General features: G+C 27.7%; 1 protein-coding gene across 2 annotated transcripts in view; it reads left to right on the top strand.

Moving 5' to 3' along the window:
- LOC142324913 (beta-mannosidase-like) overlaps window positions 1-13,872 on the top strand; it is a 56,541-nt gene that overhangs the window by 25,348 nt on the left and 17,321 nt on the right. For both annotated transcript variants that reach the window (XM_075366039.1, XM_075366040.1), the window contains exons 6-9: window positions 573-840; window positions 4,121-4,286; window positions 9,630-9,826; window positions 13,105-13,295. In XM_075366039.1, the coding sequence (XP_075222154.1) occupies window positions 573-840; window positions 4,121-4,286; window positions 9,630-9,826; window positions 13,105-13,295 (822 nt within the window). The remainder of the gene's footprint in view (window positions 1-572; window positions 841-4,120; window positions 4,287-9,629; window positions 9,827-13,104; window positions 13,296-13,872) is intronic.

The raw sequence follows: 13,872 nt of genomic DNA, 5'->3' as shown, positions 1-13,872 counted from the left end.
TTAGAATATAATGTTATTGGAATAAGTTTCTATTTTTTTTGCTGTTTTAATTTTTAAATCATTAGAAATATCAATTCATTAGAACTAAATTCTTCTAATCTTGCTTGAGGTTGATTTAAATTTTATTTTCAAATGGGAGCTCTCTACAGTAGCGCCTGGATAATTTTCTTTCATATGTTTATTTTATTCTTCATGTAATTAGTTTTTTAAATCTGTATTTATTATATTTTTGGTGAGATATCTTTATAACTGCTTTTGTGAAATTTTTTGTGGCATTTACAAGATATCTTTTCACTTTTGACAATTTATATTTTGTAATTTTGTTGAATCCAGTTGCATTACAGGTGGACCTTTCTGAATTACCAAAATTTACACAGGTATATTTTAGTAATTCAGACAGTACTAGCTTTATTTTTTGTTTCTCTTAATAAACTAAGTAAATTGCCTTCTAAAGTAATAAATAAAAAAGATCAACCGTCGTAAATAATAGTTTAATGCTTATTTTATACTAATTTTATTATTTATTTTATTTTTTATTTTAATTTTATATTTTATACTATTTTTTTGTTTAGGAAGGATGTTGAAATAGAAGCGTTTAATTCTGTCATTATTAGATCTATTAGTGTTAATGTAAATTTAACAAATGAATGGGAAGTTTCTGGTGTAGTTTATATGGACACATTCCCTAACAAGAACATTTCTGCAGATGCACAAATAAATATTTATATGCCTCATGGAAGTAAACCGGTCTTTCCTCAAAGTAAAAATTTTAGAATCGAGACAAATGCTGATGCAAATGGTGAAGCTAGCTTCAACTTTAGTCGTATTGTAGTCAACAAAGTAAGTCAGCTTTATTTATAATATTCTGTTTTATTCTGATGAAGTAATTCATTTATTAAATATATTATCACCCACTAAGTAAAATAGTGTATTTGTAGAACCACCAATCAGTAAAGCAACTACTATTTTATCTTATGTTTGTAACACTTTCACATTGTTGTCATGCATCCTCAGCTAAACGTTTATATTTTACATAGCAGAATTAGCTCATTATAGCATCAATCACGAGTTGTACAAATAAGTTTTTATGGAAGATGGCATTATTATTCTATTTTCTTTTACTTTAGCTTCAGTTTCAAACATTTTGTAGTAGTTAAATATTGTCTGTTGTTTCATAAGATTGTGATTGACTTAATGATTGTATATGTAATATTTTTCTTGTTTATAACTGTTCATTTATACTCTTAATAATCCTAAAATTGTCATCGTTTTTTATATTATTTATAGTATGTTCAAATCTATTAAATTTCAGCTACTTTTAATAATAGTTAGTTTATTTTTAATTACATGTTATGGTATTGTAAATGCTTTATTTGTTCTACCATTGTATAAATAATCACTATACTAATACTTAATTTTATGTATGCCATCATCATAGGTTTTATATTTATAATTAGAAATTTTGTTTACAGGACTCGTAAAGAGATATTTGTTAAATGTAGGTTACTTTTTAATACTATTATTCTCTCCTAATAACAAGGGGGTTCCCAATTACCTTATTACTTTTTTTGTGGATAATAAGAAGTTAATTTTGTAATGTGAAAAAGTTGGGGATTTGAACCTAGAACTTTCCAGAAAAAATCAAAGACACTACCATTCCATGAAGGAGGTAGGTTGATATTTAAAAGTAATACTTTAATCATTTTAAAAGGTGTTAGTATTTTATTTATTTTGTAAGATGATGGGCATCAACTTCTGTTGCCATTTAACCCCAAATGGAAATTTGTAGCATATGAAAAATGCCATGTCTGGCTGGGATTCGAACCTGGGAACTCCAGATGAAAGGCTTAGATGCTAGTGTCAGTATTATACTTTTTTATAGTCTTTTTATTTTTCTTATTCTAAGCTTCTATTACTTCATCATTATATCTGTTACTGTAACATTTGTATACAGTTAGACTCTTCACCTAATTTTAAAAACATTATTAAGTATATATTTATGAGCTTTGCTAATCATATATTAATTATTCATGAGAAAATGAAGATAATTATTTCTAGTTAATGAAAAAACAAAAGTTACCATCGAATTTCAAACAGTTGTAAATTTATTATTTAAAGAAAGTAAATGCTTATCTTTCTGATATCTATGATTTTGCAATGGACAGTATTAATGTTTTTTTTCTCAATCTTTCATCAATAATATAATTATTTTTGTTGTGTAGTTGACATTATTAGAAACCAAAAATCTGCATCTTTTTCCATACTACAAATTTCAGTTAGTAATTTAGTGGTTCCTTTCTAAAAATTTGATTATTGTTTTGAACTATAGGGTTTTGACAACAACATTTTTCTGTTGTTTCTTATGTTTATTTTCTGTTTAACGTAGTAATGGTTTTGCACCGTTCCATTGGGCTGTTTTTTGCTTCCCAGAAATTAGTGGTTTCAAATGGTGGCTCTAAGGAGACCACAAACAATTATTGTTTTTACCTAAAAAAAACCAATTTTGTTTCTACATTATTTGTTATTTGATACGATTGTAGTTTAGTTTTTGTTTTTTATATTGCTTTTTGTTACTAAATGAATAATTTTTTTTTTTACAAAAAAGTTGATGCACAGCACAATAGATACCAGTTATAAAAGATAAAAACACCCAAAAAACACATTCATGAAATTTATCTGCATCTTCAGCATATATATTATTAAAGTAAAGGACATATAAATTGTTAAAATTAACCAAATCAACCATTGGCATAAGTTTTAAGTCATTTTATTAACTTGGTAGGCAATAATTTTATGACTAGTTTTATCTATTATACAAAATTAGATCTATAGTTTAAATATATCTTTCTGAAATTCCCTTTCTTAGTCAAATTTATTTTTATATTTATGTATGTAATATTTTTCCAGTTAGTCTACTTCTTTTGTATTACTGTTTAAATTATTTTCCTACTATTTATATTTTTTTAATGGTCTGGTTATTTTCAATTTGATAGTCCATTATAAGGGTTCCAGGCTGGTCAGGGATGGCATTTTTCATAAGCAACAGATTTCATTACAGTTGATCTTAGTGCACCTATTATTATTCATCAGATAACGTTTAGGACATGTTCTATTGCTGAAAATAAAAAAGAAAGTTTATATAAACATAGGTTTGAAAATGCTTTGTTAACAACTATCAACTGGCAAATTAAAGCTACACTGTAAAATTAAGCTAAACAATAATTCTTTGGATCCAAATTAAGGGGTAAATATATTGGTTTATATGAAATCCAACCTGAAACATTGAAAAAAAAATAGGTCCCAGAACTGTATTTTAGTAGTTTTCAAGAAATTCGAGAGGAAAAGATAAAATATTGTGATTGAAAAACACCATTTTTATATTTGGTGTAAATTAACTTTGTTAAGTGGGTAATAAACACAAAATAGTTTTAAACAAAACTTTTAGAGAATTTGATTCTGAGTAAAACTATGAATAAAGTCTACAGAAACTGAATGCATACATAAGAATTTTGAAGTTTATTAAAAATAAAACACATCAAAATGTGACAGATTTTTACTAGGTATTAAATGAAGCAAGATTTTGAATATTACTAAACAAAAGAGTGAAATATTTTAGAAAAGTTGCAAATACAAACACAAACAATAAAACCAACTTACAAACAATTAAATATACTACCGAAAATATCCTCTGCCACAGTGTACACAGCACTCACAAAGCCCATTTCTGAATATATGTTTATATGAACTTTCTTCTTTATTTTCATCAGCAGAACATTTCCTGAAGGTTAATTACATTCTTTTTCAATTACTAAATGTTATTAAACATATTATTACTCATTAAAATGTTATCCAGTATATTCCAGTCAACAAAAATACAACAAACTAATAGCAAACTCAGTGTAAAAGTCGTTAACGTACATACTACTCGGGTAATATTTGCTAAGTTACTACTTAAGTAACTGATAATAAATCATTGGATTTGAATAGCACTTTTTTTATAAATTGATAAATTTACCATTTAATGAGGTGAGGGTCAAACCAAAATCATCCGGTATCCGTTAATAAGATTGGTAACAAGACAAAATTATTTGTAATAAATATTGAATTTATGATATTGTAGGATCTTGTAAAATTATGGTGGCCGAATGGTTATGGTGACCAGAGTTTATATCTTCTGTCAGTGATTGTTGTAAGTTCTAATGAAGTGACATCATTTACTACAAAGTTTGGATTTAGAAATGTTAAGCTTGTTCAGAAACCTGTTGATGCTGCAGCTCCCAATAAAGGTTTTGTACCATTTTTAATATTTAATTGTAATTAATACATTTGTTGTAGTTATATTATGTAAATTTTATTTTACTCAAAATTGATTAAAATAAAAAAATTAATCAGTTGAACCTTTTTAACTGCTTTGGTGAGTCATCACTCCTTCTTATATAATTTTATCTAACCCATGGATTTTTTCCATTATTTCCTATGTTTAAATTACTTTTTTTATTAGATATTTCCCTCTCTAAGTAACTTAGAAAACTTCTAATATTTTAATTTATTTTTATTTTTTTAGGAGTTTAAAATATTTTATTCGTATTTATAGTTGTAAATTGTAAATATTTATTGTTGTCCAGTGTACATGCACACTAATTTTAACATAAATTTTGTGCATTTTTTAAAAGCATATTGTGTTTCGTTTGTTTGAAGTGTTAAATTATTTTGTTAGTAGTGCATTATTCTTTTAAACAGTTTTTAAAAATTTGCTTAGTTTGAAAATGCTTCTGAAAAGTTCTTTCAGAGCTTTTGTTGCCCTCTTGTATATAGTGTTTAAAATGTTTTAGTAACTACAACTTATAAAATATGGTATTGTGCAGAAATAAGCTGTATGGTATCTCTGTAAAGGTATTCCTCATGCCAGCCTTTTTTCTTCATATGAACCAATCGTCTCCTTAATATTAGATGATAGATGCTGACCTAAAATTAGAATGGCCCTTGAAAAATTAGGAATTCCAGGAAGGAATTCTATTCAGCATTATATAATATTGTATTTACCCATGTAATTTACAGCATCAATATTTATAAAAAATAGAATTTTAACCAGATTTATATACAAGATCTCAAGAATGAATTTTCAGTCTCATTGTTATCAATTAATATTCTTAGGGCAAGAATGGATTAATCCCGAGAATATTGTTACAAAAAAACATCCACGTCCCCATCCTTACTGTTAAAGGAATTTTCTCTTCATTGATGGACAGTTACTACCTGCTAGGGTAACAGTTGACCTTACGGGATGTTTTTTTGTCACTGAGTGGATGTGAATACCTACTATTCCACAGTTATACTGTTGTTTTCTTGGTGTGTGTTGGTTGTTACTGTATTGCATTGCCAGTGGCAGTTACAGTGAAAAATGATTTTTGTAAATTGTCTAAGAGCAGTATTAAATATTCTAATTATAGTCCGAGTTTTAAAATTAGAAGTGATTGAATATGTGGAGAATCACTGAAACATAGAATCTAGACGTGATATCACAATTCCAGAATGTAATGTGCACTGCTACTGGAAGAAACAAACAGGATCTTTCCCAAACTAATGCATCGAGGAAAGCATTTTGAGGTCTGCCGACTAGAAAATTTGCACAGCTTGAAGAAGAGTTATTGGACTATGTTAAAGACTTGTGTAACAATGGTATGTGTGTTTCAAATGAAATGGTATGTTAAAAGAGCAAGAGTTGGCAGCCGCACAAGGCATCAATTCTACCAACTTCAAGCAAGCAGAGGCTGGGATTGTCACTTTATGAAAAGGAAAGGCTTGTCACTGAAAAGGTGAACATCATTGTGTCGATGTATGCCAAATGACTTTAATAACAAAATTATAAATTTTCATAAGCATGTCATTGATGTATGAAAAACAAACAATTTTTGTTGTCTCAAATAGGCAATACTAATGAGATGCCTACCTGTCTTCTTTGATATGCCAAGCTAATACCACCATCTGTGAAAAATGTACAAGTTTACCAGTGTGAACAACAAGGTGTGAAAAAGTAAGATGCACTGTGATGCTTTCAATGATGGCCAATAGAACAAAATTTAATTTTTATAGAACCTTACACAATTTTTAAAAGGAAAACTATGTCAAATGAGAATTTACCCAAAGGAATTCATGTTGGCTTCCAGCAAAATGTTTGGATGGATGTAAATTTAGTTTGTGATTGGATGCACAGAGTTTGGAAGAGACAAATTGGGGCATTGCTTTGGAAGGCTCTCTCTTGTCTGGGACAGTTTTCGTGGTCATTTAGGGGATGATATCAGAGGATTTCTTGCCGAGTTGAAAAAAGATCTGCTCATTATAACCAGCTATCTTACTTACATCAGTATTGTAACCTTTAGATGTTTCCATCAACAAGCCATTCAAAAACAACATGAGAAAGTTGTATACAGAAAGGATGGCTGAAGGGGACACAGTTTGACACCAACTAAACAGATCAGATGTCCATCATTTGCATAGATGTGCTCCTGGATAGTGAAAGCATGGGACATGGTGGTCAATGCGCAATTGTTATGACTTTTTTGAAGACTGGAATTTCCAGTGTGTCTGGGTTGCATTGAGGACAATGCTTTGTGGCAGACTGAGAAAAATGTGGGTGAAGAAAGTGAATCATAGGACTATACATCTGAAGGAGAAATAATGCATAATGGACCACTGTAAGTTTCAGTAAATAAATATCATCTCATTCATTCTAGTTACATTATAATTCTACATAAAATCAGTTCCTCACATAAATCACGTTCCTACTTTTATATAAAAAATGTTAGCTACTGAGTAGCTATTTATTTTCTTGCATAAAAAGTCACTAATGTTTAAAAAAAAAGACATCTGCAAATGGATGGCACTCAGCTTTGAAACAAGTATTATAAACTACTAAACATGCCTAAAATAAAATAAGCACATAGTGATTTATTTGTTTATTGATTGTTTATTTTATTTGTTATTTTTATATGAATTATATTTATGTATGTGTGTATGAATTAATATTTTTAATTTTTAATATTTAAAAAATAAAATAAAATTTAAGTTAATATTTTTTTAATTTACTGTTTTACTCCTCTCGGTAAAATAATTGGAAAATTACTTTTCTTGTAATGTATTACAAAAAAATTAATCTGTATCTGCTAGATGGGGTATTAAATTAAAAAATAGATGTAATTAAATAATAAAGTAATAAATAACTTTATTCAAAACAAAATTATTTGATCAAAAAAAATTGTTTAAAAGATATATATGTTAAATATCTATTTAATAACATAACATTCAAATTCATTATTAAAATTTGCAATTAACAATTAATATATTTGCTTTTCTATTTTTATGCCCAGAATGTTAAATAAATTCAGCTTATTTTATAATAACTGAAATTGCTTTTCTTTTTATAATATTACTGGATATTATTGTTTCATATTTAAATGTAGTGCTCTTTAAATGAGTATTTAATAAGAAATATCTACTTTAAGCAGAACAACTTTGATAAAAACAATGAATTTAAAAAATATATTGATTGTTTCTTTGTGTGAAAATTTTTAATTTTAAATTCTCAGTAGAGTAATTACATTTTAAATATGAAAGGACTGCAATATGATTTTTACTGAAGTATTCTAATAAATTATATCACAATAGTTTTCCATCAGGTAATACCAGAAATGTTTAAGATTATAGATTGTTTACTATATTTGTTGAAATATTTATATCTATAAAAGTAATTACAGTTTAGAAAACAGTTTTTTGCAATTTTATATCTGTATTAATCATAAGATGAAAAATGGATAACTAAAGTTAATTACTTTATTTTGATCAACAGTTAAAACAAAAATAGTAGAATTTACAATCAACAAATCACTAAGTGAATTAAAGATCTGAAAACTTTTCAAAAATATATACAACATATCCTAGAAATAGAAAGCAAAAAGAGTAAAATATATACAACATATCCTAGAAATAGAAAGCAAAAAGAGTACTAACAGCTTTTTAGACTATCAAATTTTTAAAAAATAGGACAATCTTAAGCTGTTCTATATAGCTGATTTTATTTTATTTTTATGTTTATCTAAATTTAATTTTTTTATGGACATGTATTGTGAACTTTAATATCAACAATTATGCATGCTTTGTGTTTGAATTTAAAACATAAGTTTCTGTTTATAATTTTTTTAATTTTATTTATATGATTATTTCAATTTTCATTTTATGTATATTTTCAATATTATTCCAATGATTCTGTATGAGACATGGTAAAAAAAAAACACTGCATTTGAAAATTTAGATGTAATTTATTCAGTTGTTTTTGCTTTTATTTTCTCTGTAAATTACAGTGCCCCCGATACATTCTTATTTATACATGATTTTTAACACAGCCTATTACAAAAATAAATAAACTGGATCAATTTTCTATTTTCAACAAGGTTTAGAAAAAAAGCTCATTATTGGCAAGATATATAAGTAAAGGAGTCTAAAAACCTATATATTCTTCCCTCACATTTATTGTTACATACATTTGTTTGGCACATTCTGATGTAATGTATATTTATTTGCACGATCTTCCAATTGGTTAAATACAATAAAGTATTGACTGTATTCTTACTCGTGTAAAAAATTGTTTATTATTAATAAGCAATTCTATCTGCTACAACATTTAATCAGATATATTTTAATTACTTATGAAACTTGAAGATAAAATAAGGCACAAACTGTTGTAAATTTTGTTTGAACTAAAAATATTTTTGAATATTATGTTTTTTAAATGAGTAAGCAGGCAGCTTCTAACTTCCAACATAAAAACTAACAATAATAAAACTTCAAGTAATATGCTTTATTACTTGCTCAAAAAAGTTTCACTGAAAAAACAATTTCTGTTTCTTAACACGTGATTCATGAAACCAATCTGTTTTTTAATGTTGAAAATGAATCTCATTTTTCTACCAAGCTTTATTTTTGAAAAATTCCAAAATTTAAATTTTGATGATGCAAGATTTATACATGTATGTTTTTTTAATTTTATGTGATTATATTTATGTGCCCGGAATATATTTTTAACTCTATTAATCAGGCATTAACCATGAAACAGTAACTTAAGTTATATCACAAACATCACATCGTTATATATCTCTCTAATGAAGCATATATGAACAAGGTTCATCATGTCTGTACAATTCAAAACAAGATGAAGCTTGTCAGTTTTATCAGCCGACTGGCTTTAATAGTATAATCTCTTTGGTCAGTGTGCAGTAGTACAACTATGTTAAATACTCTGGAAAAGGAATTAGAAAATATACCCGGAGGTGAGGACACAAGAAAATAAATAGGCTAGAATTTGCACCGTTATTGTACAGCATACACTGTTATACTGTTCAGTATTGGTTTGTTCTTCACATGCGATTGATTGAGCAATTTTAATAATTTCTTGCATTTTTTATCAAGTTATTTTAATTTAATAAAAAAAAAGTTTTTCCTTCTCTAGGCATAACGATGATTAAGAGAACACCCTTTTAAATCTCTCATCCTGATTGTACAAATTTTCAGTACAAAAATATGGTAGTAATGAGTACATATTCCTATTTTATCTGGGGTTTTTGTGTTTGTTTCAGGATTGACATTTTATTTTGAAATAAATGGTGTTAAAGTATTTGCTAAAGGTAGCAATTTTATTTCATCTCACATTTTACCTGAACTGTCTTATGATAAATATACTTTAGTAAATTTATTATCTGCAGTTAAGGATACCCATATGAATATGTTAAGAGTATGGGGTGGTGGACTTTATGAATCCGATCTATTTTATAAGGTAATTTATTCATTATCATTTTTTATAAAATACATTTACAGTAAATCATAAATCATTATGTGGAATAAATTACTATTGATTTTGAATGACCAATTCTTTCAAGCTTGTTAATCAGTTAGGTTCTGGTATGAAAAGTACTAACAATTAGTATAATAATTTTAACAATTATGATGTATGTCTCTTGATTACACTCAATGTCCCATAAGAAAATGGACTAATTTCAAGAATTCATCTTACAGGTCAAGATAAAGAAGACATTTCTATAAATATACATTAGAAATATTTCATCAAGTTAGAGCTAGCAAAAAGTTTCACACTGACAAAATGTTATAATTTAAAGTGTTGGATACAAATTGTGGGGTAAAATTGGTATTGATCTGAAAAGTTTTAAAATATTGTTCCCAGTAGTACAGGGTGGCACGCAGTAAGTTAACACATTTGAATTTTGGATTACATATTTATTTTAAAATTTAATATGATTACAACTTTACATACCGAATACAGTGTTTGTGAAAAGTTCTTTTACTAGAGGACACGTTCAGTATGGCTGTCATTATGCTTAAAACCCTCTTCAAGGCGATTGTGTGCAGTTAACTGTTAACTAAGTGTTAACAAATTGGCAAATTAAAAAATTTAATTTACAACTTTTCTAAAGAAGTTTTTTAAAAATATTTCTTCTTAAGAAAAATTTTCTCAAAAAAACTAATGAGGACTATTTTATTTTGTTCGTAAATGAACTTATCAAAGCTTCATTTTTGTTTTAAAATATTAATTATTGTAACATTAAAAACTTAAAACGAATTGCGCTAGTTTTATGTACTATTGATTAAAAATTATTTAAATTTATTAAAAATTTTTTTTACAGATTTTTTGCTTTTGCCCATTAATAAATCTTCCTTCTTGATAATATTATAAATATATTAAACCATAATTTTGTTCGTTGTGGTCAGCATGATATTAATTTTAAAATATAAACTTTCTAACAACAAACAAAACCTAATTTAATAATAAATAGTTTTTAAAAATGTGTTCAATCTTTGTGGTTATCCTCAATGAATGGTGTTGTTGCTCTCACTTTGAAATCAGCTGACATATTACTACTAGCAGTTTTTTAAATTATGCAGACAAAATTTTAGAATGCTTTCAAAAAGTGTGTTAGATTTGAATTGTGTTTATATACTTAGTATATTGCTTGTTTTTGTATATTTATTTATTTCATATCATTCAAGTGTGTAAGCTGTAATCCATTTTTGTGTACGTGTAGATTATCCAAATGATAAAAACACTCTGTAATTAAAAATAAAGTAAAGCAAACAAATTACCACAAAAACATACCTCAAAAATTCTAAAGAAACTAAATATTATTGTGAAATAAACTTACTTTACATTCCAAAAGTAATTCTGTTACACAACCTCCCTATTCCCATTTCTTTGGGTTTAGCACCTCCTAGCTAAAGTCTTTCTATAGATAGAAAACAAACACCTTACATGCCATAACTAGTATGCTAACAAGCTCACAATATAAATATTGGCACACATATATTGATATATTATTATACTTTTGTGCTGAAAACACAAAAGGGTTTTACACAACAGGTCAAAGAGATAAGGCAGGAGTTTATTCCTCCTTGCAGCATAAAAAATCTCTAACTTCCAGTTTGCTTACTATGTAGATTCAACATTGAAGCTAGGCTGTTCTTAGCCGAGTCATTAAGTCATTATACAAGTCAATGAGTCATTGAGTCAGATGTTGATGGGATACTATTGAAGGTCATCTCACAAAAGTTTATACAAGATCACTATCCCGAGTCAGAATGGTCCCATATTTATAATGACAGCTCTTTGATGGAGGATAGAAGGTGTGCTGGAGTTGATATCTGTGGTTTTCTTTTCAGTTTTTATTTATCTATAGGATGACATCAAACTCATTTTGATGGAGAGCTGAGGCAATTAACATCACTTTAAAACAGCTGTTGGTTAGATCTGAAATTCCCAAGAAAGTAGTGTTGTTTTGTGATTCTATATCTATTCTCCAAGAAATTTCATTTCATCTCTCGATGATGTCAAGAATATTTGAAATTAGGCAGTATGTTTTATTAGATTAGGTGAAGTTAATGTTTCAGTTATCCTTTCACTGGATACCATTTCATATTGGAATTGAAGAAAATGAGAAGGCTGACTTGTTGACAAAGCAAGGAACCTGAATAATGATGACTAAAATATGTAGCTTATCTTACCACTCCATTAAAAATGTTATAAACCAAAGATTTAAACAAAAATTCCTGAATTATCTCAGATGGAAGGAAAACATTATGTAGCTCTAATTAATGGTAAGAACATAATTCCTGACAATCCTCGAAGGGAATCTGTGGCAGTCTTCATAATGACTACCGTGCAGAACTTGTTTTCAGGATGAAAATGCTTACATTTCCTGTGTGTGTTATCTATAGAACTGAAGGTTCTGTTAAGAATTGTGGACATTTAAGAGCATGTAAAGAACTGATTGATTATAGAAACATGTCTGATAGAACATTGTACTGGAAGGCCAGAAATGTAATGACATTGTATCAATAAATAAGCATTATAAATAAATAAATTTTATTATACTTAGATGATGTAACACATTATGAGTAACTGTTAACACACATAATTACAATAAGCCACAAATTAAATTTATAGCTGAATGCAAACTAGAGTAACTAATGAACTTTCTTAAAAACATATTACAAAAAGCAGTTAAAAAACAAGCTTTCAAAATATACAGAAAACAAATATGGTGCACTCATTAAACCTCAAGTCAATTATTGCCTTAAAAACAATCTGCTTTTTGAAGTATGTTCTTCAGCTAATGGAGAGGATTGTATTTCACCTGAAGACCACATAGCTATAAGATATCTAGGAAATGGCTGTAACAACATACCTATTGAAGTATTCCTGCAAAAAATAAATTAAACAAATTGAAAATGTTAATACATTATCATACATAAACAAAGACTCAAGAGTAAATAGCTCACAAATTTCAAAATGTTGGGTACATTTTAGCCTTCAGAACAACAGAACAAATCATATGCAGAAGACAGTCAAACTAATGCAATGCTCTAAAAATAAACTTTTACCTCAAAAAAATAAAGAAGTTTTTACCAGCAAAGAACTTAGATCCTTTAAGTACAAGTTAAATACGATTTTTTTTGTTGGTTTAGCCACTTTTTTTTATTTCAATACAGTAATATTATTTCATAATTGTTTTACAAAATTTATTTATTTTTTTATTTCTACAGTTGTGTGATGAAATGGGTATTATGTTGTGGCAAGATATGATGTTTGCTTGTGCTATGTACCCGATTTCAAACAATTTTTTACAATCTGTATCAAAAGAAGTTGTTCAAAATGTTAGACGTTTACATAGTCATCCAAGTATTGTTGTTTGGGCTGGTAATAATGAAAATGAAGCTGCTCTAAGGGGAAACTGGTGAGTAAAAAGTGGTCTTCTCTTTATAATACTTATTTATTTCTGCTAATGTTAATTTTACTGTTGATTACCTGCCAGCAGAAGATTCAAAATTTGTGGCCAACAGATTATCCCCAGCGGTTAAACTTATGTCATTGACTTCTAGACAATGCTGATAAGGTAAATTAAGTTTTATTTACAGATGAAGCCGGATGTACTTTTACAAACTAGACGGCAAATGATTTTCCAGCATGATGGCACAATGCTATATTTTTCTTTGTAGCTAGAAATCACTTGAATGCTAATTTCTTAAACTGGATTGGACATGGTGAACCAATCAATTGGCCATCATGATCCTCTGACTTAAAGCCACTAGATTACTTCATTCGGGGCCATATGAAAATGATAGTATACCGACAAAAGGTTAATATTAAAGAAGTATCACTCATTAAAATACAAGATGCTATTGAATTTGTATGAAACAATCCTGAGATTATACGGAAAGCCACCAGAAATATTTTACGTATGGCAGAGTGCTATGTACATTGTAAAGGAGGGAATTTCGAACAATTGCTGTAACTGAGGTTTGTTACTCTGT

This window comes from Lycorma delicatula, chromosome 5 (assembly GCF_047948215.1).
Source record: "Lycorma delicatula isolate Av1 chromosome 5, ASM4794821v1, whole genome shotgun sequence".
NCBI classification, from domain to species: domain Eukaryota; kingdom Metazoa; phylum Arthropoda; class Insecta; order Hemiptera; family Fulgoridae; genus Lycorma; species Lycorma delicatula.
The sequence above is the reverse complement of the archived record's forward strand: the minus strand, read 5'-3'. Positions and strand labels throughout refer to the sequence as shown.